General features: G+C 51.0%; 8 protein-coding genes across 8 annotated transcripts, besides 1 other annotated feature; 5 read left to right on the top strand and 3 right to left on the bottom strand.

Annotated features, from left to right (window-relative positions):
• Positions 1-26,005: part of a sequence feature (contig 1.107 303..444822(-1)) that runs on past both edges of the window.
• On the bottom strand, positions 120-920 carry ANIA_06337 (uncharacterized protein). Its single transcript, XM_658849.2, has 4 exons — positions 825-920; positions 729-769; positions 599-667; positions 120-536 (listed from the first exon to the last, which is right to left on the bottom strand). Exons 1-4 carry the CDS (start codon positions 837-839, stop codon positions 449-451), a joined length of 213 nt encoding a protein of 70 aa, XP_663941.1. The 5' UTR covers positions 840-920; the 3' UTR covers positions 120-448.
• On the top strand, positions 3,482-5,561 carry ANIA_06338 (aminotransferase-like domain-containing protein). The gene is made up of 6 exons (XM_658850.2): positions 3,482-3,732; positions 3,793-3,829; positions 3,885-3,959; positions 4,018-4,262; positions 4,315-5,139; positions 5,197-5,561. The coding sequence occupies exons 1-6, from the start codon at positions 3,580-3,582 to the stop codon at positions 5,449-5,451; spliced, it is 1,590 nt and encodes a 529-aa protein (XP_663942.1). The 5' UTR covers positions 3,482-3,579; the 3' UTR covers positions 5,452-5,561.
• ANIA_06339 (protein pod6) lies at positions 6,427-9,626 on the top strand (the record flags this gene model as incomplete). Its single annotated transcript, XM_658851.1, has 6 exons — positions 6,427-6,873; positions 6,920-7,034; positions 7,090-7,256; positions 7,302-9,293; positions 9,409-9,451; positions 9,586-9,626. 6 exons carry the CDS (start codon positions 6,427-6,429, stop codon positions 9,624-9,626), a joined length of 2,805 nt encoding a protein of 934 aa, XP_663943.1.
• On the bottom strand, positions 9,719-13,171 carry ANIA_06340 (C-terminal motor domain-containing kinesin klpA). Its single transcript, XM_658852.2, has 6 exons — positions 13,000-13,171; positions 12,813-12,936; positions 12,459-12,764; positions 11,910-12,041; positions 10,293-11,857; positions 9,719-10,243 (listed from the first exon to the last, which is right to left on the bottom strand). The coding sequence occupies exons 1-6, from the start codon at positions 13,006-13,008 to the stop codon at positions 10,067-10,069; spliced, it is 2,313 nt and encodes a 770-aa protein (XP_663944.2). The 5' UTR covers positions 13,009-13,171; the 3' UTR covers positions 9,719-10,066.
• Positions 13,598-15,890, top strand: ANIA_06341 (coronin; the record flags this gene model as incomplete). The annotated part of the gene is made up of 8 exons (XM_050611231.1): positions 13,598-13,700; positions 13,749-13,777; positions 13,833-13,892; positions 13,950-14,092; positions 14,150-14,198; positions 14,256-14,359; positions 14,414-15,575; positions 15,636-15,890. The coding sequence occupies exons 1-8, from the start codon at positions 13,667-13,669 to the stop codon at positions 15,888-15,890; spliced, it is 1,836 nt and encodes a 611-aa protein (XP_050466934.1). The 5' UTR covers positions 13,598-13,666.
• On the bottom strand, positions 16,663-19,862 carry ANIA_06342 (uncharacterized protein; the record flags this gene model as incomplete). Its single annotated transcript, XM_658854.1, has 6 exons — positions 16,663-17,749; positions 17,807-18,827; positions 18,888-19,152; positions 19,212-19,591; positions 19,645-19,754; positions 19,819-19,862. The coding sequence occupies 6 exons, from the start codon at positions 19,860-19,862 to the stop codon at positions 16,663-16,665; spliced, it is 2,907 nt and encodes a 968-aa protein (XP_663946.1).
• Positions 21,451-22,455, top strand: nctA (negative cofactor 2 transcription regulator complex subunit BUR6; the record flags this gene model as incomplete). The annotated part of the gene is made up of 2 exons (XM_050611225.1): positions 21,451-21,946; positions 22,007-22,455. The coding sequence occupies 2 exons, from the start codon at positions 21,451-21,453 to the stop codon at positions 22,264-22,266; spliced, it is 756 nt and encodes a 251-aa protein (XP_050466933.1). The 3' UTR covers positions 22,267-22,455.
• On the top strand, positions 22,654-25,474 carry ANIA_10801 (uncharacterized protein; the record flags this gene model as incomplete). Its single annotated transcript, XM_658855.2, has 5 exons — positions 22,654-22,718; positions 22,788-22,892; positions 22,958-23,628; positions 23,678-23,899; positions 23,950-25,474. The coding sequence occupies exons 1-5, from the start codon at positions 22,710-22,712 to the stop codon at positions 25,472-25,474; spliced, it is 2,532 nt and encodes an 843-aa protein (XP_663947.2). The 5' UTR covers positions 22,654-22,709.

Genomic DNA, 26,005 nt, shown 5'->3' with positions numbered 1-26,005 from the left:
CCCTAGGATACTATAGCGGTGCTTGGGAACATAACCTAGCCTCCAGCTCCAGCTAGTATCTGTGTTTACCTATCACGGCTAGAACGTCCTAGATAAGATAACCCAATGGCACGATAGTGGGGATTTTGAATGTGATAGCGTTTATATAAGAGAGAGGAGGGGCAGCGATCACATTACAATCAACAGAACGGTACTCGCCATTTCCTACATCTCAGGTACCAAGTACGCTCCAACTGATCGCATCGTGATTCAGTTATCGGCACCTCAATAAACAGGCGCTTCAACATTGCATAAAAACTATTCTCGATGAATTCGGTGTATTCTCTTGTCATAAAGCATAAAAGTCAGATCCGTAACTCATACATTAGCTCAGTGATGGTTCGAAACAGCTCAGAAGGCAGCGTATTTGCTCTATTGCTCAGAGTCCATGAAGAGCGCTAGACCCCCATCACTGAGTCTTAACCTCCCCATCCTGCTCAACATGAATGTGTTCGCTTGATTCGAAGACTGAAACGAGGTCGTCGGGGTATTCAACGCTAGTAGATATGTCAGCCGGAATTTGTTCTGGAGACAGGACGACAACAAGGAGCTCACTCACGTGAAACCCTTGATCAGGGTGTACTCGTGCTTGATGGTTCCTCCCTTCTCCTTTGCAGCCTCCTTGGCTCTGTTGTGCAAAAAGCAGGTTTAGCGAATGCTTTCGATGATGCGGCGGAAGGGAGGCTCACTTGTGAAGCTCCTCGATGGGGGAGTCTTTCTTCAGGGTAACCTAGGATAGGGAGGTTAGTGGTGAGCCTGGACGAGTGCACGACAGGGCGACGAACGTTGTAGAGAGGCATCGTGATTTTGAGTTGTGGGATGAGTGGACAGGGAGCAGCGTTCGAGAGATATTCTAATGAGAGCAAGTGTAGGGGAGGCTGGAGAGTGGTGGATCGTAGATTGAAAAGGGTCCTTCAGCCGAAGGTGGGGAGACCGGGCTTATATGTATGTCTTTCCCGGGGAGGGGTGACTCGAGAGGTAATTTCCCTCATTGTAAGCCCTGAAGATAAGGTGAAACACCAAGTTACTGCCACTAATAAAGCGTGGCTATGGCCATAGGTAGTTGTTGCCTACTCTATCTAGGTGGTATCGGCGACGTTCTTATGCCTGATGTAATGATAATAATTCTGCCTGAAGCCATCTACGTGGTAGCAGAAGGTCATGGAACCCGGTTAAAGATCAGACGGGCTTCAAGGATGCTGCTATAATGCTCATATTATTCCCGTCTAACCAATTTCATACCAGGCGCTATAACAAAGTGACGACTGCCAACGCTTGCCAGGACTGTATCAGTGTCGTGATCACCCTTGCCGCTCGAGGCTCCCCTGCAGCAGCAGATGACGTACGAGCGGGCGCTGCAAGCAAAGCAAATGCGGGACACACACGTGACTGATGAACAAGCATATGTGCAAAATGACGACGATTGTATAGTCAAGTAACCCGGCTGAGGCTAAACTTAAGTGACTTAGAATGCATAACCCTCTCTGGCCAGAATTTTGCTTTCAGTTAAACAGCAGACAATCTCGTAAACCTTTGATTTCGAGATGAAAGGGAGGTCCAGAGCAGCAGTCTAGTGGAATGATAATGAATAGAACGCAGGACAGCAGTAGCGCACCTGAAATAAACAGGCAGTGCAGCCCAGTCTCTACCCACTTTGGCCACGGCCTTGCCGCTTGTGGGCTTCATTGCCTTGGGCTTGTGCAACTACAAATGCTGCGGTCCCTGAGCTCTATCAAGGTACCTGATCTACGCCCAGTCCACGCCTATCATCTTTGCGAGAGGAATTTGCACAGTAGAATGAACATCGACCCCACTGACCCGCTGGCGCCACTCAGAACATAGTGTGGCCGTCACGTACGCCCGCTGTACAAATTATCTTGGGCGCGGTGCTGCCACAAGCGACAATGTCATAAGCCGCGGCTATATCTACTGCTGTTTTACTGCGCGCGACCTTCTTGCCGGGGATCAGGACTCGGGTAGTATAACTCGGGCATGAGAATAGCTGCATAGTACTGACTTGCAGTGATCCTGAGACGAGGATCAGGCATTGGACGACAGGCCGGTTGGTACAGTTTGAAAGCCGTTGCGCTTAGGTGCGCTGCCTGCAGAGCCGCCTCGTTGGCGTACCCAAGCGCTCATGGTCGGCGAGATGGCCAGATCTGTTGCTGATTCCATCTCCTGCAGAGCGTGGACGGATAGTCGATAAGAAGAGCAGATGGCCGACAAGAGCTGATATCAAGCGGTCTGGACTGTGATCATTGCCGAATTTGAAGGGGGTTGATTGTTTTATGCGCCGTACTGCCCCTGAATTTCACTCGGTCAGGTCCTTAAAGCTGCTGCTGCTGCCGCTGTTTGTCTGCATCTTAGAGCAGTTAATTCAGATGGTAACGGCTAAAATCCTAGCACAATGGCACGATAGACAATATATACCGGGCGATGGACGAAGAGAGGGTTCACCGCTGATATTTAGAGTCATAATCTACCAAGATTCGGTGATGTGCAAGTTGTTTCGGCGTTGAGGCAGGCGATCATCATGAATTCCTTGTGCTTAGACTTGTCTTCGTCTATCCAAAGCAGTAATGTTGACGCGGAGACGCCATGGCGCTTCCCCAGAACTTGGAAGCGGCTTTCATATTGGCATGCAGTCTTCCATCTTCGAGATAGCAAGAGTTTGGGTCCAGCAGTACCTTATAATATGAAGCAGGTAGAGAGGCTGATTTTGTAGGAGGTGAGGGGTGGCTTTGACAACCTCCGAGGTCGTCCTCCGCCAAAAGAATGTCAGATGACTGAATCCAGGAGATAAGGTCCGGCAATACTTACGAATCCGATGCCGGCGGTAGCCTTATCTATCCTTATCTATGCGTGGGCGGGGTTAGCTCGGGGTAATCTCATTTCACGTATTTCTTGCAGGTGGGTATTGGGAAGCCTCCCTGACTATCAATGACAAGCTGCATTATTTTTCAGGTAGTTAAGTAGAGAACATATAGTATATAAATTCATCTGCTGCTTAGATTCGCCCTGATATGGTGCAGATGCTCCTATTTATCTACCGGTACTGAAAGACTAAGGGAGCCTCAATCTAGAATACGCATACGCCGAAACAAGAGGAGCTCGTCCAACCACCCACTGGTTCTTTACTAGACTACGCCCTTCGACGATCCAAGTGACATGTTCATGAAAAGGGCGACGAACCAAAGCTCGCCGTGCCGACTCCAATTAGATAACGGAAACTGTTCAAGGAGTCTCGTCATTCTTCTTTCAGAACACCTTTGCTACTGCGCTCCGCAAAGCCCGATTTAAAGATGGCGGTCAACCGCGGTGTCCCTCTTAAACATTCCGTCGGAACCGATCCACCCAAGGCCGAAAACGAAAAAGATCGTGACTCAACTTAGCCTTTGACAAGTGCTGCTGTCACTACTACTTGAGCATTATTGTACCTAAACACTATTTAGGGCTAAGGGAGATTCTGGAGACAACCTCTGTCCCATCACCGTTACATTACCTCGGCCTTCACATTGAGATCTGATCGAGAGCACTGCGATGTCTCCGCCGGCAGCTTTGGACATGGATACCAACGGCATTGGCGCTCCTAAGCCGTTGACTGTCGATGGAATTGCTGCTGTGAGGGCGAAGAGCGCCCCAATGCCTGCTGGGGTTGCTCCTGCTACCAGTAGTGATATGTTCAAGAGTCCGGTGAGCCCGCAGTGCTTGCAGCCGCTCATAAATTCTGGGGCTGACTTGTGGATATGACAGGCCTGTTACACCAAACCAAAGGCGAAGAGATGGGACAGTATGTTATTAGGACATTGGTTCTGGTTTTTCGTTGCTGACGGAATGCGCTCCAGATTTCTTCACTCTTGAAGCTAAGTCACGAAAGACCTCGACATTAAAAGGAGCGGCGAAGTTTTTGAAAAACCCAGGTAAGAAAGCCCTAGACCACGTCGCATATGCTTCGGGCCTAACGTTATTTTATTGAAGGCCTTATTTCCTTGGGTGGCGGGCTGCCCTCCCCAGAATACTTCCCGTTCGAAGAACTCTCTTTCAAAGTGCCTACCCCGCCTGGCTTTTCCCCCGAAGCAACGCGACAGTCCGGCACTACTTTGGTCGCCGGAAAACATGATATTCGTGAGGGCAAGAGCCTGTACGATCTTGAGGTTTCTCTGAACTACGGGCAATCGACTGGATCCCCTCAGCTGCTCCGATTTGTGACGGAACATACCGAGGTGCGTTGGAAACAGTACTTATGTCGTACAGGGAAAGTGCTAATATGAGCAGCTCATTCATAACCCCCCATACTCTGACTGGCAATGCGCTTTGACTGCCGGAAGTACCTATGCCTGGGATACAGCTCTCCGGTTGTTCTGTGAAAGGGGTGATTACCTTCTGATGGAAGAGTATACTTTCTCTAGCGCCCAAGAAACCGCCCTTCCCCAGGGAGTCAACGTTGCCCCCGTTAAGATGGACGAACAAGGACTTCTGCCTGGAGACCTGGATGATGTCCTGAGCAACTGGGATGAGAAAGTCCGCGGTGCTCGGAAGCCTTTCGTTCTCTATACCATCCCGACCGGCCAGAACCCCACAGGCGCTACGCAATCCGCAGAACGGCGAAAGGAGATCTACAAAGTCGCTCAGAAGCACAACATTTATATCATTGAGGACGAGCCGTACTACTTCTTGCAAATGCAGCCGTACACAGGAGCCGATAGTGCGCCAGTGCCGCCTCCTGCGAACCACGAAGAATTTGTCAAGTCCCTTATTCCTTCATATCTGAGCATTGATGTCGATGGCCGTGTTCTTCGTGTTGAGTCATTCTCCAAAGTCCTGGCCCCTGGCTCGCGTACCGGCTGGGTCGTCGGCTCTGAGCAGGTCATTGAACGCTTTCTTCGAAACACCGAAGTTTCCGCCCAGCATCCGAGCGGTATCTCCCAGCTGATGCTCTTCAAGCTGTTGGATGAGCACTGGGGACACCTTGGGTACTTCGATTGGCTTATCAACCTGCGCATGCAATACACCAACCGCAGAAATATTATGGTTCAAGCATGCGAGAAGCATCTTCCTCAGGAGATTGCTAGCTGGATCGCCCCTGCAGCGGGCATGTTCGTAAGTTTATATCCTTGCCGCTCTTCAATTGAGAACAATACTAAGATGTCGCCACAGCACTGGATTCAAGTGGACTGGAAGAAGCACCCTGAACTCACATCTGGTAAGACTCGCGACTCCATCGAAGAGGCTCTTTTCCATGCCGCTATCAACAACGGCGTCCTTGTGTCGCGTGGAAGCTGGTTCAAGGCCGCTGGAGCAAGCGAAGACAAGCTTTTCTTCCGTGCTACATTCGCGGCTGCCAGTGAGGAGAATATCACAGAGGCGATCAGGAGATTTGGTGATGCGCTCCGGGTTGAGTTCAAGCTATAGACATTTATACAGATTTCGATAAGCGTCTCCGAACTACAAATGCTTTCAACTTGAAATATAGATCGCAAGCTAGTAGGTACCGGTACTAGTGGGATAGATTTTCCTCCTTGAATTAGCTGCCAATGTTCTCGACTAAGCACCTACTCTGTATAGCGTGGTAATCTCTGTGCAAGATGTCCAGTTTCATGGTCATGTTTCATGTTTTATGGTATATTGTTGCCTAAGATTCGAGATACTCTCCTATCCGTTCTTGGAAAAAGTCTTTAAGTTCTCGTAGCACAGTTACAATTGACTGTTGGCTGTTGATCTACCTCCTGGGTCGTGGCTTACTGTGGTCTCTGCTCTACCGGGCGCTAAATTAGTGCGGTGTAAGGGATTCTTGGCAGGATTCCGACCTTCAACCTGCCACTGACCAGCCATGGAGCTGGCTTGTTTTATACTCTTACCTTGTTCCAGCTCTCAGAAACAGTTTTGCACTACAGCAATTGATATTAGAAGATCAAGGGATAATGCCCTGAACAATTGGCCGAGGAGAACTAAATGTCATCAGAACACCGGTATCGAGTTCGAAACCCGATTTTTACCCTTGTGGCCGGTAGATGGTTGGCATTGAAATTCAAAGCGGTAAAACGTGGCCTTGACGACTGGTTACTTTGAAAGTTGCGAGTTCAACTGTTCTTACGACAAGGTAGAGTCGTGGCGTTAGTGGGCTTGGGCATACGAAGCATCACTGTCAGGTTTGCAAAGCTCTAGCATCTAAAGAGTCGAAAGCTTCATTACGTCGGCCGGCGAGCTCTTGGCTTAGTGGACTATTTTGGATTCTATCACGGATCTAGTTGAGTTGCACTCAGCTTTCCTTCAAAGCGTGGAAGGAGGGCTGCAGCGTTCAGCCCGGCTCTTCTTGCTCTCGAATTGCCAGCGTCAATCCTTCCAAACCATCAAAGTCAGGTATAAAGTTCATTTCATAACACCACCATGGATGCTCCTCGTACCTCACGTTTTCTGGACCCGACGTCAGCCGTGGCCGCAATCACGAAGCACAAAGCAGAGGCCATTCGGCTAGCACGAGAGCAAGGTGCTGCCGTCCGTGAGATGTGTCGCCGGGCGAAGACAGAGACGCCCCCGTATGAGTTCGAAGAGCTCATTGGTAAGGGCGCCTACGGTCGTGTGTACAAAGGCCACCAGCTTCCGTCTCGAGAAGTCGTTGCTATCAAGGTTCTTGATATCGACTCATTAGATTATAAATCGGTGCGCGATTTCAAGGATGAGTCGATTAAGGATTTCATACATGAAACGAAGGTGATGAAGCAGGTCAAGGATGCTGGGGCGAAGAATATCAATGAAATCATAGAGGCGGTGTCTATTCATTCACAGCTCTGGTTGGTTTGCGAGTATTGCCCAGGTGGTAGTGTTAGGACTTTGGTAGGTTGCTCAAACTTGGACTTGTGAACTGTTGCTGAATGTTCAGATGCGAGCAACTGGTGATCGACTCGAGGAGAGGTTTGCTATCCCGGTAGCTCGTGAGCTGGCTGCTGGATTACGTGCTATACACGATGCGGGCATCATCCATAGAGATATTAAAGGTGTAAACGCTATGTTACATGATTTGGTGTAAACTCTTGCTAACTCAGATACTAGCTGCCAATGTCCTTATTCATGAGGAAGGAAGACTACAAATATGTGACTTTGGTGTTGCTGGTGTTCTCCAGTCACAAATGGATAAACGATCGACCTGGATCGGTACACCCCACTGGATGCCTCCAGAAATGTTCACTGCCAAGCAGGATCATCAGTACAGTAGCGAGGTACGTACATTGATACTCGTCATATATTGTCACTGACAACCTCAGGTTGACGTTTGGGCATACGGTTGTACACTGTTTGAACTTGCTACAGGAAACCCGCCAAACGCAAATCTTCGAGAGAGAATGCAGATTGGCAGACAGTTGAACAGAAAAACACCACAACTAGCAGATGGCGGTGAATACCCTGAGGGTTTGAGAGATCTAGTAGCATATGCTTTGAACTCAGATCCGGTTACCCGACCATCAATGGCGGATATTTTATTACACCCCTATATTGCGAATTCCGAGGAAGAGTACCCAACATCATCCCTGAGCGAGCTCGTCCGCATATACTACCAATGGTCCCAGCGCGGGGGCCAACGCATTTCTCTATTTCATCCTGGCGGAGCTGCAGCAGCGGAAGTGCCAGATGTTGAATCAGATATTGATGAGGATTGGAATTTCAGCACGACGGATGACTTTGAGAGAAGATTCTCCGTTATTGACCTTGATCAATTGGCGGCTTCACTAGCTGAGCTAGAGCAGGAGATCAAGGACACGACCGGTCAGCCACAGCAGGAACCGGCCGACGAGCCGGCAGAGACTGAGATGACAGAGCAAGACAAAGCCAATTTTGACGAAAGAGTGCGCCGAGGTGCTGCAGCCATGGAAGGCCTCTTTGACGAAGAAAAGCCCAGCTACAAATACGAGACGAAAAACGACTTTGTGCCTATTGAGCAAAAGGCCCCTGTATCTGATCTTCCTCTTCGCACCGACACTGACCGCTCCTCGGTCACATCGACATTCATCGATATTGACATTCCCTCCTTTGATTCTTCCCACTATGCCGCTGGCGCCACAACCGCCCAGCCATTCCAGCTTGCTGATGCAGATACCATTCGCGCTAATAGATCTAGCGGACGAAACCGCAGCTTTAACGAAGGCCGGTCACGGTCCTCGAGTAGTGAAGTGCGAAGCAGCGTGGATATACAAGAAACTTTTCAACCTCGCACCGGGCCGCGGCCACCCACCATGGACTGGAAATTCCCATCCTTCATGACGGCTCCCACGGAAGAGCCAGAGTCAGAGTCCGTTTCGGAGGTTGACTCGGGTGCAGAGGCTGGGTCTGAATCCGAGCCTGAACGTATTGCGCGCGACTCTCTAACGCAGCCCCTGACATTCGCCCCGGCCGAAAAACGAGCCACAATGGAGTGGACGTTCCCTGTGATGACCACATCTACAGACGACGACCACGTTAGTCCTCGAAACAGTTCTTCCGCAGAAGAAGACGGGGAGCCCAGCCGCCATGACACGCTCAAGGCCAGCGATGCAAGGTTCAGCAGTATCGGTGAACCGGGCGACAGTGATAGGGACATCTCCCGCCCGTCGACATCTGCATCGGTTCAGTCAAATGTTTCTGCAAGCTCAGATACAGACTACGACCCCTTTCGCTTCGATCGCCCTCCCTCGCCCCCGGAGGGTAGCCCACAATCCAAGCAGCAGCAACAGTTCCTAAACAACGAGTACCCCGAACTCCTCACATCCGTTGGATACAACCGCTACTCACACTCTTCAATAATAGAAGGCCCAGGTCCAGACGAGGAAGAAGACACAACATCCGTCTGGCAAAATAACATCACCACCACTGCGCCCCCTGCATATCCCCAAACATCAACGCCAATGCAGATGCAAACGTCCTACTCGGAGCCCTTCCCCACCGCCATCCCCCACAAAGATCAACGTATGCGCGCCTTTCCCGGGATCGGAGTCGCACCTACAAGCACAGACTCCGAATCAGGACATGGAACCAGCTTCGAGCCCCTCCACACAGCACGCTACAACCCTACCACTTTACACATCCCTTCCTCGATAGAAGGAATGTCCCCTATCAAATTTCCGGACCTCGTCCCACCACGCCTTGAAGTTCTGATGGATGGCGCTGGAGAAGCTGCAACGACTGCGGAGTTGAATCGGTTGCTGGGGGACTTCCTGGATGCGCTGTCTGCGACAGGGTCGGCATTGTCCAGGACCAAGGTCAGTATTGGTGGCAGTGCGGGAGTAAGTGTGAACGAAGGTGAAGGTGGCAACGAGAGTGGCAATTGGTCGACGGATGAGGCGTCTGATCAGGGTCTTGAGAGATAGAGTTGTGATTGATTGCTTGAGGTCAATATAGATGGACCAAAATGTATATACCATCTGCATCACCGTTGATTATTGTAAGGTCTTTCAAAAGGTACTTACAGCGTAAATCAATTCTAGCACTGGAATATCCGTGATTTTCTACTAGTATTGACAAACCCGATATATTATCCAGCTAATGCAACTAAATTATCGATGGCCATGTTTGTAGGTACTCAGGGCCAGACTGAGCGCGTTCCACAAACCGCTTGAAATATATTTTCCTAGCACTCCTTGAGAACCACACTTGCACGCCACTATAATATATACTAGATGAAATGCTTAGTCTTTTTAATTCTTAGATAACAAAGCAGCTTTGTACTCATTGACTGTTCAGCAGGCACTACTAATTTAACCAGGTAACTATCATCAAGCTAAATCCAAACCGCAATCCATCCACCAAACCAAACCAGATCAACCCATACACAACGGCAAAGCACAGTAGTGTAGTGTACTGCGCGCTTGTGTATAAACGAAGTAACCCGCAAGGATAAAAGGGTGATGAGGGCAACATCTCCAAAAGACAGAGAAAACGAGGGGAAGGAGAACGATACGCCCAAGACACCAAACATCAAAAAGGGCCAGGGTCATAGCGGCCAAGACGCAATAAAGCAAAGGAATCAAAAGTGGATATAGGTATAAGTGACTGGAGTCTAAACATCACGGACACGGGTCTGTTTCTTCGCGGTTCCAATGTGAGTGTTGTGTACCTTCGTGGCGAATTTTAGACTCGTCAAAGTCTCGGAGAGATGGGCTTGTAATGGGCTGACCATGACAAACATGAGAGTCTTCGAATTCCCACCCAGCGAGAATTGGAGTAGATATGTCAACTATAGTTATGTTAGAATGAACGACGGTAGTTTGTACAAAGGAGCGTACCTTGCTGTTTCGGTATGGGATATGGCCATCTTTCTTGCCCTGTCCCAAAGCTGCAATTACATCCCCCAGGCAGCTTAGACTGCGGTTGATATTTTGCGTTTCCTTCAGTCGGTCTCCTGTCGCACCGCTGTGGCTTAATCTCTCAGAACCGGCCAAGTCTACCAAGTTCAAGGTTCCTTCACTGCGTTCACCGGTTATATAGTTTTCTCCGATCAATTTGAGAATGAAGATTGAGTGGGAGCGGGAGGAGCGTTCGTTCGCCTTCGTAGCCGCTACTGATCGGTTGGCTGCCGCTCTTTTGAGAAGAGATTCGACCATCTCTGGCGATTCGAGTTGCACAGTGGTGGCGTCCGTGATGGTCGTCTTGCCCCTCTGCATGTCGTGTCGGATTTCAAGCTTCTTCTTGTCCAACTCCTCGGCTTTACCCAAAAGGTCGTTCAAATTTTCATTGTAAACTTCCACAAAGTTGCCTTCCATTGTGTATCTCCAGCCCTTTTCCTCGAGGCTCGTGGCTGTCTCGTAAATTTGATGTACTGCCCTGGGAATCATGCCGTCTAGCGAGGACATTGTGTGAGTCTTGCCGCTACCAGTCTGACCGTAGCAGAAAATACAAACATTGTACCCATCGAGGGCACTTTGCACAAGCTGGCTGATTTCGTCGAAAACATCGCTGTTTTGGGCTGACGGCCCGAAGACATGGTCAAAGGAGAAATTGTGGTTCTTCCTCGTCACTGTTCCAAAACTGCTCTTCTCCTCTGGTCCGATAATATTGATTTCTTTGGAGTCTTCACCCTCGTCCGGATATGTGAATTGAGCCGCGTCCGATGCACCTTCATTTTCTAACGTAGGTCGGACACGGCAGAATACGCGGATGTTGCCCTTGAGCTCCTGCACCTGATTGTGTAATTTGCGCCGGAGTGTTTCTTCCCTTCTGAGTTTCTCTTTGGCTGCATTGGTCTCCGCCATAGCATCCATCATTTGCTGGTTCAACCGTTCAAAAGCTTCAGATTGTTCTTCCCTTCCTGACTCTAGGAACTCGATCCTTGCCTTAAGCGCACTAATGGTGGACTCCAATGTAACGCTGTTAGAAGCGGCGGTATCCAGGTTCTGTCTGAGGTTATTGGTGTTCTTTCGTTCCCGATCGAGTTCGGTCCGCAGCGATTGGAGATCCTCCCGAGTTGCCGCGAGTTCCTTTATTGTCTTATCAAGTTCGATCTGCGATAGCTGGGCGTCGAGAGCAGTCTTTGAGTGAAGCTGGTTCAATTCCCGGACCCGCGCACATTTCTCATCTTCCAGCTCACGTTCAAATTGTCTTCTTAGCTCCTTAAGTTCGGATTCGTGTTGTGCCTTAAGGGCGTCTAAGCTCTTCTGGCTCTCATATCTCACAGATTCACACTCCGCGCGCTGCCGAGACATGAGCTCATCTATCGCGATTTCATGATCTCGCTGGGCATTTTTCAGGGCATCCTCTGCCTCCGCGAGGCGTGATTTGCTGACATCCAGTTCCACCTTGAGGCGTATGTTCTGTTCCGTCTGTTCGCTCTTTGCTTCTTCAAGCTCACCAACTGTAATCAAACCGTGTGAGCACTATTCTCGCCCAACCTCGTGATCACCTACCTCTTGATTTGTAAACTTCGAGCGCATCCTTGAGGCCTGAGCTCTCCTGCCCTTGTTGGCTAATACGAGATACGAAGGTCTCAAAAAGACTCTCCAGATTCTGTTCCCGCTCATCTTGATCCCACTCGCCGCCTATAGAAATGTTAAAAGACTTGGTCGTTGTTTCTTTCGTGAGGAATTCTGGGGACGGGGGCCGTTTTTTTCTCAGGGGGTAGTTTGGTTGTTTTGGGGGGCTAGACGGGGAAATAAGTGCGGGTATGGGGACGGGTATTTTCGACGGGCTGAGACTGGGGTTTCTGTCATGTTTAGAAAACATGTTAGGACTAATAATTTCACCAGGGAACGGGTCCAATATCAAGGCATTCATGAAAGAGCACAGTGGCTTTTCGCCATGAAAGGGCTCCAGGTAAGGCTGCAGCAGGGGAGACGGGTCTGGCCGTGGGGCGGGTCTCGCCTTCAGGGAACCAAAAGGGAAATGCCATGGCGACAGCACTGTGATAGGGGACACAGGTGAAAATATCAAGAGGGGAGATGTGTGCATACCCTTACGTTTTCCAAGTCCTCCATAGCTGCGCTCCTCCTGATGCGTATCTAGGGATGTTGCCGGTCGTGGAAGGGCGTGTCCGTTCGGCCGCCGGGAGGTGCTCATTGAAGTCTTGGGTCGGCCGCTGGTCGACGATGAAAGGGGCCCTCTGGGTCGTGAAGCGGCCGAAGCTGATCGGGTCAGGGTGGAGGAATTTGCGTACGAGTTGGCGCGGGTATGGGCTTTTGTAGCTCCATTGACGGACCGTGCTGCGGACGGGGGACCTGCGCCTATCCTTGTGCTTTCCGTAGTGCTCCTCGTACGGGCCAGTTCTTCTCCTGTCAGGTTATTGTCCTCGCGCGGAGTTGTTGGCTACTCACGAGGCACTGCAGTGGGTTTGTTCGCAATTGCGCCTGGCTGCGGCAGCCTTGAGCGAGCATTTGTCCCTGATGGGTTCATCTCTTTGAGTCCGGGGATGCGCGATCCCTGCATTCTCGATTGTACCTGGCTAATAGTATTAGGGGAGACCTGGTCTCGTGGTGCGATGACAGCAAGTACCGAACTGACATTCTCCATGATGGCCTCTTCACCGACGACTGTGCGGTATGCGAATGATGTGAGGTCGAGGTTATGCAAGGACGACGATAAACAAATCAACGCAATGCAGCGTGTCAGCAGCCGAGCTGCGTGGTCAGTGAGTGGGGGAGCTATCTTTGAAGGCGGGTTGGTTTCAATTGACTGGCTGCATTATTATGGATTGATTGTTGGTGAAACCGCTTTAGGGAGTAGTTTGCTTCGGTTTCTCCAGCGACGAAGGCGGTAAACAAGCTTAGCTGACTCAGCCATGCATTGGCGGGGCAGAACTATACTATTCAGGGACTAGCGGTAACATTGTCACAACATTTCAATATTCCCCGGTTATGCCTCTATATCGAGTACAGTATTTGACAGATCTGTGCATCATATTTCTGGGGAGAAGACATCTTGAGCTCTTGTTTAATCCCCAAGATATTATATGGAACATCGTTGACCTTTATCTGGTCCAGGTGGCGGTGCTAGGCCGACATCAGCCTTGCCGGCCCCGGTAATTAACAACGGTGCTATTAATTGCTATCACCCTTAAGCTGGAGCAAGCCTCCTGGATTCATCCCTCTCCCCCATTTCAGTTTCCCTCCCTTTCTTTCTGCATTGGTTTTTTTTTGAGCCTTGTTTTGGTTCCTTGATACCCAGCATCATGTCTGGCCGTTTCGTGCGTTCATCCAAGTATCGTGAGTCTTATCTCTCTCTCCTGTTGCCCGCAATCTGACAGGTAGCAGGCCACGTCTTCGGACGACCGACACGAAAGGTGCTTATATCCTTGAATACGACCAGAAACTTGAATAATGCTTACAATTGGATAGGAGCAATGCTATGATAACCTACGTGTCTCTCGGAATGCCTGGGATACCAACCTTGTTAAGGTTCGTGACTGCCGCCGCTCGTCCGTTCGCCACTTTCAAGCCGCCTAACAAATCCAGGCAAATCCCAAATATCTGTCTGTGAACTGGGAAGCTGGTGGTGGAGGTGCTTTCGCCGTTATTCCCTTAGAAGAACGAGGCAAATTGCCCGAGCGGATACCCCTGTTTCGTGGTCACACCGCGGTCGTTTTGGATACGGACTGGTAAGCAGTGACCATACTACTCTTGTCGCAAGTTTCAGAATAAGCCAACGTATTTAGGAACCCTTTCAACGATGATTTGATCGCATCCGGTTCCGATGATGGCAGGGTATGGTTGTATAGTGTACTAATTAGTTACGCGCCGGCCGGACTAAATGTTCTGTAGGTCTTCCTCTGGCGGGTCCCTGAGGGGTTCACGCTATCCCCTGATGTAGACGCCGATGATATCCAAGATGTTGCGCCAGTTGGAAAGCTCAGTGGCCACCCGAAGTAAGTGTCGATACATAAGCCTGTTTGCGATCAACAGTCTCACATCTGTCACAGGAAGGTCGGGCACGTGCTCTTCAACCCCGCGGCTGAAAACATCCTTGCGACGGCATCCGGAGACTATACAGTGAAGATTTGGGATATTGAGGCTGGTGCATCCAAGTTGACATTGAACGTTGGCGACATTGTGCAGTCGCAATCATGGAGCGCAAATGGCTCGCTTCTTGTTACAACTTCTCGCGACAAGAAGCTGCGCGTCTGGGACGTGCGTCAAGAACGACCTGCGCACGAAGGGCAAGGACATACAGGAGCAAAGAACAGTCGCTCGGTATGGCTGGGTGAACGCGACAGGTTCGCAACCACTGGTTTCTCCAAGATGAGTGATCGCCAGCTTGCGCTCTGGGATATCCGCTCCCCTCAACTGCCGATTGATGGTTTTAAGACCCTCGACTCCATCTCTGGTGTATGTATGCCGTTCTGGGATGATGGCACCCAGTGCCTGTACTTGGCTGGCAGGGGTGACGGCAACATCCGATACTTTGAGCTGGAGAATGACAAGTTTGAGTACCTCTCGGAATACAAGTCCGCAGACCCCCAACGCGGTATCGCCTTTATGCCCAAGCGTGGTGTGAACATGCACGAGAATGAGGTTACCCGCGCCTTCAAGACCGTCAACGATACCTACATTGAGCCCATCTCTTTCATTGTTCCTCGTAGGGCCGAGACATTCCAGGACGACATCTATCCTCCTACCGTCGGCTTGAAGCCTGCCATGAGTGCCTCGGAGTGGTTTGGCGGCAAGGAAGCAATTCCCCCCAAAATCTCTATGGGCAGCCTTTACGACGGCCAGGGCTTGAAGGAGGTTACCGGTATCCAGGACAAGCCCACCTCTAACTTGGGCACTGAGTCCAAGCCTGAACCCAAGTCTGAACCAGAAGCGAAGCCCGCCCCGCAAGTGAAGACCACTGAATCCGCTCCCGAAACCACTCCCGTGGTCAAGCCAGCACCCTCCATGAAAGAGCAGGGTGCCTCTATGGCTGCCATGGTCAACAAGTTTGCAGACGATGAAGAAGCTGAGCCCGCAGAGGAGTCCAGCTTTGATGAGCCCTCGAAGCCAATCGAACGCGCTACCCGTTCCCCGGGCACCTCGTCACCAACTGTCAAGGACAGCCCCTTCCTGCAAAAGGAAAACTCCGCTAAAATATCATCCCCAGTCTCGGTAAGCCACTCACCCACCAAACCTGATTGAACCCCGCAAAGTTCTAACCTTTCCGCCCAGGCTTCTCCCGCTCCGGCCGACCGTTCTCAGTCTCCTGCTCAAAGCACCTTCAACGCTCAGCCCACATCGTCTCCCGCAAGCACCACCGGTTCTACCGCCGCCGGCGCCAGCTCTGTCCCCGCTGACGCCGTCCAGCGCGAAATCAGCGCAATCAAGGACCTCATCGCCGAACAAACAAAGACTATCGCGTCCCAGGCCCTGCAGGTGCAGAACCTCACCGCCGAGATCGAGTCTCTCAAGGCTAAGCTGGGCTAGCCTTGCGTCTGATACCTCGCTTTGGTATTGCGAATGGCATTGTTTCCGGTTCTTTGTACTTTACAATACTACTTACTATCTACATATATTTTGTCCACAAACTTACTGGCTTACTTTGCTCACTTGCCACCTTTCTCGCTTGCTCTCCCTGCTATGTCCGTCCGTACTTCTTGCTTTGAATGATCTCCGACTTCGCGCCCTCGCGGATCTTCTAGCCTAACCAACCAGCCCGCATGGATCTTTCCTCATCTTATTATGTCCAGATACGAGAAGAGAAGCATCCGCAATCTGGGACTAGACTTTGCATCCTTATTCTGGATTCTTCATTGGTACTGGACTATGTTAGTAGATATGGTAGACGCTCTTTTTGACTTGAGTTATTGCGTATCCACAATTCAGATATTTAAGTTGACTCAGCTACTTCATCCCTTGTTCGGATTTCAATGGCCTTTCAAGTTATTGTTAACGCGTCTTTTTAAGCACTAAGTACATATTAGGGCTTGATTACTTTCATAAAAGAAAGATTTTATTGCAACCATTTATATTGCCACTCATCACTTGGAGCTAAAGCTTTCTCATCTTTCAATATCTGTTCTATCCATGGTCCATTATAAGAACATTGCTTTGCCAGGGCCATTTTCGTCGATGAAGCACAGTGACCTATAGCGTCTCTATATTTGGGGCTGCAATGGTAGTACACATTATCGGGCCTTTCTCTAGAAAAACGTGAATGGAGCTTGAGAGGTGTGAGGAGTACGTAGAACGTTGAGCCTTATTCCCATCGACCAGCCTCCCGCTCTCTTTCAACTCTCGCAGCCCGTGCGGCATCGGTCTCATCATCGTACTTGTAGTTAAGGCGACGCCCAGCTCGCTCCTGTCGACTGTCGCGTCGGCGGCTGGATTTGCCAGCATCCCGATCAGCTTGCATCGCTTCGCGGCGCTGTTGTTCCTTGAGCAGACGCTCGCGGTTGCGGGCTTCGCGCTCTAAGGTATGAGGATCTTTCTCAGGTTCAGGTGGGTTTGTCAGAAGAGTCTTCTCCCTTGTGTCTTTTGGACGGTCTCTATTGCTGGTGGAGGTGCGAGCGTCGTCTTCACGTCCTCGTTTTGCTTTACGTGAGTGATAATCACTGTCAGCTGCGGATTCGGACCGGTCGCGCCGAGATCGTTTTCGGTCTCGCTCTCGATCTCGGTCTCGCTCTCGAGGACGTTCCCGGTCCCGATCGCGCTCTCTCTCTTTTTCTCGGATCCTGTCCCGGTCCCGGTCACGATCGCGGTCGCGGTCGCGGTCGCGGTCACGTTCACGATCACGCCGACGGGAGTCCCTGTCCCTTTCTCGGTCCTCCTCGCGTCGGCTTGAACGGTCCTTCCCTGATCGATGGGTGTCTAAAGTGTCTGCATTTCGACTTCGGGGTTTGGAGCTGCTTCGCTCTTCGGCGAAACGATCAGTGTCTCGACTATCACCGTTGCGATCACCACTTGCGCTGCGACTCCGGCTGCGTCGACGATGAGACCGACGGGACCGACGGGCTCGACGCCGGTCTCGTTCCTTATCTCTGAGTGATGACCTGTGAGAATCGATAGAAGGAGATCTGGAGCGGCGCTCATCTTCTGCAGTCCTATCTCTCTCATCGTGATGGGGCCTTCTTCGACGCTCTCGCGGGCGATCGTAGTCAGTTGCGTCGTCTTCAACGCTTCGAGACCTCGGACGATACCGTCGACGGCTGCTCGAGCGGGATGGTACACGGGATCGAGATCGAGACCTGCTCCTAGGCTTCGACCTCGACCTCGACCTTGCTCTGGAGATAGACCGAGATGACGACTGAGGACGCTGGTCTTCCGAGGTTGGTTCGGCGTGCGGGCTGCAAAGATGTCCGTTAGTTCTTGTTAATAGACATGCAACTCTGAGAAATACTTACGTCTGTGAAACTTCAGGGCCTTTACTAGGCTGGTTAGGGACACGTCCGACTAAGTGAAAATTCCTTTGACGAAATACGCTGGTATTTGGAAGCCCTTGTCTCATTGCTCTAGGCGCAGCTGGAGCACCCTCAACACCAGGTCCTCGCGGCTGCATATTGGGCGCTGGCATAAATTGCTGCTGCCCACCAAAGCTGCCGCCACGACCATGGAAGCCGCCTCGCATATAACCGCCACCTCTACCGAACCCTTGGTACATGTAAGTTGGCGCCGCAGTGGCTCCAACGTTATAGGGTTCGTTAAGACTATCAACGGTGGGAATACCCTGAAGTTGGTTCTCTGCGTTCATAGCTTGGTCTGGATGGCCATCAGCTCCAGGTACAGACTCGACATTACCACCATTGGTCTCCACTTGGTTTAAGGCCTGGTTCCCGGAAGAAGCATCGGCAGTGTTTGGTCCGTCTTCCGCCTTCTTCCCATCTGAAGGAACATTGTCTCCAGTAGCCGTTGAATCCGTTGCGCCTTCCTCAGTCTGTGAGGGCATGGGTTGGTCCGCGCTAGAGGTATTATCTTGAAGAGCTGCAGAGTTAACATTATGGGGGAAATTAGGTTGCATATGACCAACATAACCGCCACGACCACGGCCGCCGGGAAAGTAACCACGGCCACGACCCCGGTAATTGCCGGGGCCATAATAGCCATTCTGGAGCTCTTGGTTAGAAAACTGCTGCTGCTGCATTTGAGGATGAACTCCGTTGGGTTGAGACATATTATATCCGCCAAAGCCAGAGGGGTCCCCGATTTGCGCGCCCATACCATTCGCGAAAGCATTTGGATTGAATTTATCTTGGCTTCCATTCCACATATTGTTCTGTGAGCCGTCCCAACCACCGTACATCCCCTGCCCAGCGTTGAAATTCATTCCCATATTCATGCCATTGCTCATGCCATTCATGTTCATCCCGTAGCCTCCAAACATGCCCTGACTCGCGGCCATCGGGTCCATGCCCATGGCGGCCATTCCTGTGAGATTCTCGTTAGCCTACAAAACTCATATCTGGGCGTAAGTCTCTGTCGACATACCCATAGGATTGGGAAACCCCATCATTCCACCGCCCATAAACTGAGCCATGGGGTTCGTACCCCACGCCATATTCGGAAACATCCCTGGGTTCATGTTGAATCCCATGGGGTTGGGAAAGCCAGATCCTGGCATAGCATTTTGGGAGTCCTGATCAGGTTGTTCAGTAGACTCGCTACTCTCGATATTATCTCCGTCAGCGTTCTTTTGTGCCACATCAAGCGCTTGATCCGCTGCATCTGGAGCAACTGTTTCAGAATGTTCATCCTAAAGGATTCCCTTCGTCAGGTCTGCGCGATAGAATTTGCACGGAGAAGGAAGCTCACTACCTGGGAGACTCCATTGGTCCCGATCTGTTCCTCGCCAGCAGCGTCGGCTTCGGCTGCTGCGGATGCAGTATCAACGGGTTGTGCTGCTGACGAGTCTTCGCCAGCATTCGGCAACGGCCCATTTGCAGGGGTTTCCTCAACGACATTCGAGTCTTGCTGAGATTCTTGTCTGACCAAAGCTTCATCCGCAGGCGCAGCCGTACCCGAAGGGGCAGGCTGTGCTTCCTGTCGCTCCTGTCGCTCCTTCTCGCGTTTCTTTTCTTCCGTGCGAAGGAAAGCCTTCAAAGTGGTTCGGAGGGCTTTGTTCGGCTTGCAAAGATCGGACGAGATGGGGGTGTGTGCGCAAACAGGGCATGTATCCGGAAGTGATGCCTGGCCTGTAGTTCGCGTAAGAACCACATACGCAATAGAATCGTAGGAGGACGCTTACAATTCTCACAGATTGCTTGATCACAGCAGGGAAGACGGAAGGCATTCAAGGCAAGCTTGTTGCAGATGGCGCAGCGCAATTTGAAAGGAATCTCATCTTGCGTTAAGGAGCTGGAACCCAAGAAAACGCATCAGTGTATAGCGCAACGTAATGAAGCTCTGCGCTAGGGCTCACCTTGCAATGTCCATTAAGCCCGAAGGCTGAGCGGCCGCCGCCATTGGGAAGACTAGCTACACGCAAGCAGCAAGGAAGCAAACTCGATTGAGTTGTGATTATAACAGGAAAAGACAGGCCGGAGAGGCAACAGAACGCGACATGACTTTAGTCAACCATCAGTCCATATCCAACAGCGTCACACGAGTCTTTGATGAGGACTTGAGAACCTGAGAATCTGTCGCAACCGTTTGGCGTCGGAGTGGAGGCGGAGCCGGAACGGAACAAAATTCCTCCGGTACTGGAACGTCTTACGAACTTACGAATACAAGTACTTAAGGAGCTTGTCTAGGAGATTATTTACTGATTTTGGTGCCTAGCCTCTTGCCCTTGAAGGGCTAATGCAAGGCTGAATGCAGTTTAGGCTGAGTCCTGAGCTTCGAGAACGTGCATGTCAGAGTGACATAGCCGGGGCAAGGCTAACGGCGAGAACAATCCAGCCGACCCATACCGGATCTCATTTTCCATTGCCCGGGTAGGCATAGTGCGTGATCTATGTTCAGGGCTTTAGCTTGGACAAGGGGAACGACTCAAGAAGAGGTTGCAAGATTCGTCCAGGACGCGATCAGATTAGATCAAGTAATTTGGTCCCTCACCGATGTACATGTAAGATGGATCCCCGCAGCAGGCGATACCAATCCACGACGTGGATGGTTTCAGCCTGCCTGAGGCTCCTCTACATCTCTGGGCTCTGGTATCGTCATGCAGCGTCCGTAGGATGAAGGGGGAAAAGATAGGTAAACACAAATAACATATAAGTAAACATAAAATAACAGTAAACATAAAATAACAGTAAACAAGCAATAAGACAGATCACAAAGATATATATTATTTGATTGGAATTTGTATTACTTGCATCATCAAAAGGCGTGAAAGGCTGGATCACGCGCCGCGAGGCCAATAAGGGCTGTGACCGTCGAAGATGACTGTTTGGTTGATGTGGCAAGAAGAGCGGGCGGTAGAGTCATTAGTTACATGTGATGCTGCGAGGGTGGGAGGGAAAGAGAGACGAGATTTGCAGCCCAAGAGTGAAATAGTGGCTGGAGGGGATGAGGTTGATAGAGTGAGGGAGTGTGTGAAATCATATTAGATGGACTCAGAAAGGAGAAATTAAGTAAGCAGGTACATCAGGAATCCGTCCCAGGATCGAGAAAATGATTTTGATCTAAATGATTTTTTGTTTAAAATTAGCGCGGCAAGACAGGGTTAAAAGGGCTAAAACGCCGCCCCCCGCCGCCCGGAGCAAAGAACTTGAATCTCTTTTTTGGCTAAACTGCCACGCCCCGTCTCTCTTGGGCCCACGCACCAGAGCTTGGGCCATCAACAACGACTCGTCTACTATTCTACAGGACACGACTGATGTCGCGGCCAGCTTGATTCTTTTAGCTCAGATCTCAATTGAATTTCTGCAGAGGTAACTACGCGTCCTCTTTCTCCCCCGTCTTCCTAAAGCGCACTCCTCGTTGCCCTATCCGCCCGGTGTCGACGCGCCGACGCTACGCTCTATACATACTGCATACTCCATCCATCACTCTACTATTCTATTATAACTATACTATACCATTGCCAGTTGCTGAGACCGTTTTGTCAGCAATGACAGAGCAAGACAACTCCTATCGCCCACGTTCTCCCGACCTTTCTACCTTCCAACCCGCGATCCCCTCCCCCGTCTACCAATTCGGAAACCCGCTCGCACATCGCACATCCTACGACGCCTCGCCCTTCTTCACCCCGCACTATCAACAGCCGCCCGTCGCGTCCGCCAGAGCTTTGCAGCAATACATTCCCCCGTACCCCGACCACAGCTTTGACGCCGATATGGCTCGCCGATCCTCCCGCTTGTCCCGCGCTGTTGAAGTCGCGCCTGCGCCTGCGCCTGAAATGAAGTATGAGGAGCCCAAATACGAGGAGCCACTATACCAGGAGCCAGTCAAGCCAGAACAACCCTCAGAGCCCGTAGAGCACCCGAAACTGGATCCGGCGGCTGGAATTGAGGTGAAAACCAAATTTCCTGTGGCGCGCATCAAGCGCATTATGCAGGCGGATGAGGATGTAGGCAAGGTTGCGCAAGTGACACCTATTGCTGTCTGTACGTATCAGCCCGTTCAACCCTGTAATCTGGGAGATCATGCTAACATGTTGAATACAGCCAAAGCACTTGAACTTTTCATGATTTCACTGGTTACGAAAGCCGCTAAAGAAGCCAAAGATCGGAACTCGAAACGTGTAACCGCGTCGCATCTTAAGCAAGCCGTTGCGAAGGATGAAGTATTAGATTTCCTGGCAGATATTATTGCTAAGGTTCCAGATCAACCGACGGGGCGCAAGCATGAAGATGACGGCAGCGATCAGAATGAGCAGCCAAAACGAAAGCGTGGCGGTCGTCGGCCAAAGGATGATAGTGATTAGCTGCTCCTTCGTGGTCCTCTCTTTCTTTCTTTTATGGTATGTCGGTAGCGTTTCTTTGTTTTAGACCGGGATGGAGCGCATATTCTTCGGCGTTGCGGTGGTGGGATGGCGTGCATCTTCGATGTGAATAGGGCTTTGATCTTGGGTACTTTGATATCTCTTCAAGCCATCAATTTGGCTTTTTACCTGCATTATCTCCTGAATTTTCCCCAATTGTGTACCGAAAAAGTACGTAAGCTGGGGTAGGTATAACTCATACTTGTAGGAGTAAATACACTAATCCCAAAGGGACCTGGGTTCTCACACTAAACCCATTTCGGTCTCAGGGACACCATGCCGCATACTCGGAGTACTTTCACTCTCCCTCTTATCTCTTGTTTAGCAGCCGTCTCCTGCTCGTGCTTCTTCCTGCGAGGAAGTATCATGCCGTGGCTACCGCAAAGATGGATTTTGTACGTTGGATGCCCCCTGAGATGCACGCGTTGCGCGTCTTTTATGCTGCTTCTCCTAATCGAACGTAGTGGTCTCGGATTATAGGCGGCTCCCGCTCGTTGTCGAAGAGCCCTCGAGCTACCTCCCCCACAGAGCGATTGACGACATTTAAGCGGACATGTAACACACTACAGGTCAGTCGTCCGATTCTAAATGCACACCCTTCGCTAAGATGCTAACATTTTCTGCCCCTGGATAGCAAATATGGCGCTCTAGCAATTCAACAGCCGCCGAGCAAGCGGCCATCGTACACGCGCGTCATTGCATTGAACGCTTGAATTCCGTCCTGAGCGATGAATCTCGTGGCCCTGCTCCTCACCCGTGTCTCGCCTATGCCGCATCCTCTCAAATTTTTGTTACCGTGACAAAGCTTGCTCTTTCATCCTACGATGAGGCCATGCTCCGCTCCGCAACGGTCCTCTTCAACACTCTTATTGATTCTGAAGTTGACGGGGTGGTCGATAACAGGCTTTTTGCACGCGCACTGGTGGACCTCGTTCGTCGTGCGGATAAAAAATCGGCAGATATTGAAGGAAGGTTAGTGGAGCTGCTGTTTGGCGTTGCGAACAATATCCGTCTCCAACCTAATATTCTCCCTGCCTGGTTTGCTCCCCGGACGGACGATGAGGAGCAAAGTACTGGTAGCGTCGAGTTTGCGGGCACGATGAGGACGGATGACTTCCCGCTGTTCTACCTATTGGTGGAATGGGTGCATCATGCGGGGAGAGCGGGCGATTTCGCGAGAACCGGGCTGCTTTACCTGATAGAGACGGCGTCGCGGTCAAAAGATTTAGAGCGGTGGCTGATCGAGAGTGATCTGGCGACTTTGATGGCCACCGGGCTAGGTGCTTTGTACAGCCAGTTGGGCAGGTAAGTGTTGTTAATTTCTCATCAATTGGCTTTATTAACCCTTCACCAGTTTAGGTTCTTGTCTGGATGTGGAGCCCGTGGTACCGCATGTCATTTCACATTCAGACCATGCGCAGCAGGAGACAGCGCTGCCGCCCGCGCTTGGCTCATCAATGGATTCTTTTATGGCCTACCTCTTGTTCTGGCAAGACACTATCGATCACTGCAAATCAGCCGAAGTAGTTGCCACCTTATTAGACCACTTTCAAGTCTTATTCCTTGAACAATTGCTGTGAGTCCTAATACACAGTATCTATGTTGCTTCTAACCACGGCCTGTCAGATACCCTTCACTGCTAGAGTCGTCTGATGTTGAGGGCGGTTCAACAGCTGCAGTCCTCACTTATCTCTATCGTATTCTCGCTTCAGTTGATCAGGAAGACCTGGTCCAGAGGATTCTACATTTCCTCCTCGCGTCACCTTCTGGCGTAGATGTACAAGCACCCGAGAAGAAAAAGGACATGTCCGCTAGTCGGCGCAAGTCTCTAGATGTCCTTGCTGCCTTTTCGCAGGAAGCAGCTCGACCGTCACCAACCCTATTCAACTTGAGAGATCTGGTCCTTCTTGGACTTCAATCGCCCAACCGACAGACTGTTCTAGCCACATTGCGGCTGCTCACCGTAATTCTACAACGATATTCCTCGTTCTCGATTTTCTTGATTCGGACTAATCCTACACAGCCCGCCAAACAACGGACGGTCGGGGCATTGAACGCGGAAGTAGGGCACCTACTGACAATGGCCACTTCTATCATGGAAGAGCCAACGTTAGACCAGTCATTCGATAATTATCTCAAGGACGCGTCGTGGATTCTTGAGTCCCGGCTGGCCACTCCCCCACCGGACAATTGTTCGGAAACTCTTCCATGTGAAATTCGCCAAGAAGATCCAATTGTTCGCGAGCTGCTGGGCTGTCTAGAGACATTTTTCACTAACACCGTGATCGTGAATCTGGCTTTGACGGAAGTTTTGATGAGCATTGCGTCCTCGCACCTGATGGCGCTTGACGGGTGGTTACTTGTCGATCCTGCAAAGTACCACTATGTGCAGTCCGATGGCGGTTCAAGTAATGATAAGTCAGAGGATATACTCGACCAGGTTCATAGGATGTATCAGGAACCCACCTGGTCGCCCGCCGACACACCAGCGCTTACGGCCGCCCTACGCAGGCTTGTCGACAAAGTCCAGGAATGGCGAAAGCAGGTCGAAGATTTTGATATCTTGATAGCCGCACGCCGAGACCTGCTGCACGAAGACGACGTACGTACCAACCAGGCAGAACAAAATCTCGGAACTCCTGCTCCTCGCAGTACGGAACGATACTCGTCAAACACACCGAGAACGCCGCCGCTGGGTTTTGACCAAGGGACACCACGTGGCAGACGCGACCTGCGGAACCTGACATCGCCACAGCGCAGCATCGTCGGGTCGCCTTTAAGAGAGGTTACGGTAAACAAAACCCACTCGCCTCCTCCCCGCGACGCTTCTGAGGCTCGTTCTGCGGCGGAAGAGCTGCGCAAGCGCCTAGCGGCACCGTTCTTGCCAGAAAGCAAAGTTAGTACATTCAACGACCGCACCGACAACAGTGCGCAAGAGCCATCTCCAGCAGATCAAGAGGTAGCGGTCACGGACGAAGAGGAGCGGAAACCGAAAGCTGAGACCGCAAGTCTCGGCCACGTCCTGACCAACGTTGTGATCCTGTACGAGTTTCTCCTGGAGATCTCGGCAGCCGTACAGGCACGCGGCGCTATATTCGAGGAAGCGGGCTTCCACGGTGTAGGCTCGTCTCTGCCAGTTGACGATTCCTGAAACTATGCCTAAGCGGCGGGCGTCCGTGGCTGGCCCGAGCGACGCCTTTGTATTTAGACCTGTTGATATCCAAGCGAGCCAAACATTTGCGAATTGCAATTGTATTATAACCGATCATATACAAGACCTACCCAGAGTACATATCACAATATAATGAGCTGGCGGATTCCAAGATCAGAAAATGGTTATCCCTATGTCGGTAGGCTATTATCGATTATCAATCTTGGCTGCCTCCCAAGTTAGTGCCTAACCCTCCGGAATCATCCGGAACTTGACGTCCTTGGGAATCCGGAAAGATGGATGGTTTTACCCCCGAGGGCAGTGCTACTAGTGCTGATCATCAGGATTCCAAGGAGTACAAGCCCAGAGTACTCCTAAGGCAACCCTGACTCGAGTTGGGAGTTGAGACCAGTTTCAGCCATCGTAATGGGGGCGCAGGGCATGCTCTCATTGGCTGCTAATTCAGGAACTGCGCGAGCTGAAGAATAATTCCATTCAATATGGTAGCAGGGAATGCCGTTATGTAGACCA

The sequence above is a fragment of the Aspergillus nidulans genome, chromosome I (assembly GCF_000011425.1).
Source record: "Aspergillus nidulans FGSC A4 chromosome I".
In the NCBI taxonomy this organism is placed as follows: domain Eukaryota; kingdom Fungi; phylum Ascomycota; class Eurotiomycetes; order Eurotiales; family Aspergillaceae; genus Aspergillus; species Aspergillus nidulans.
Note: the sequence above shows the minus strand (reverse complement) of the source record. Positions and strands in the feature narration are given on the sequence as shown.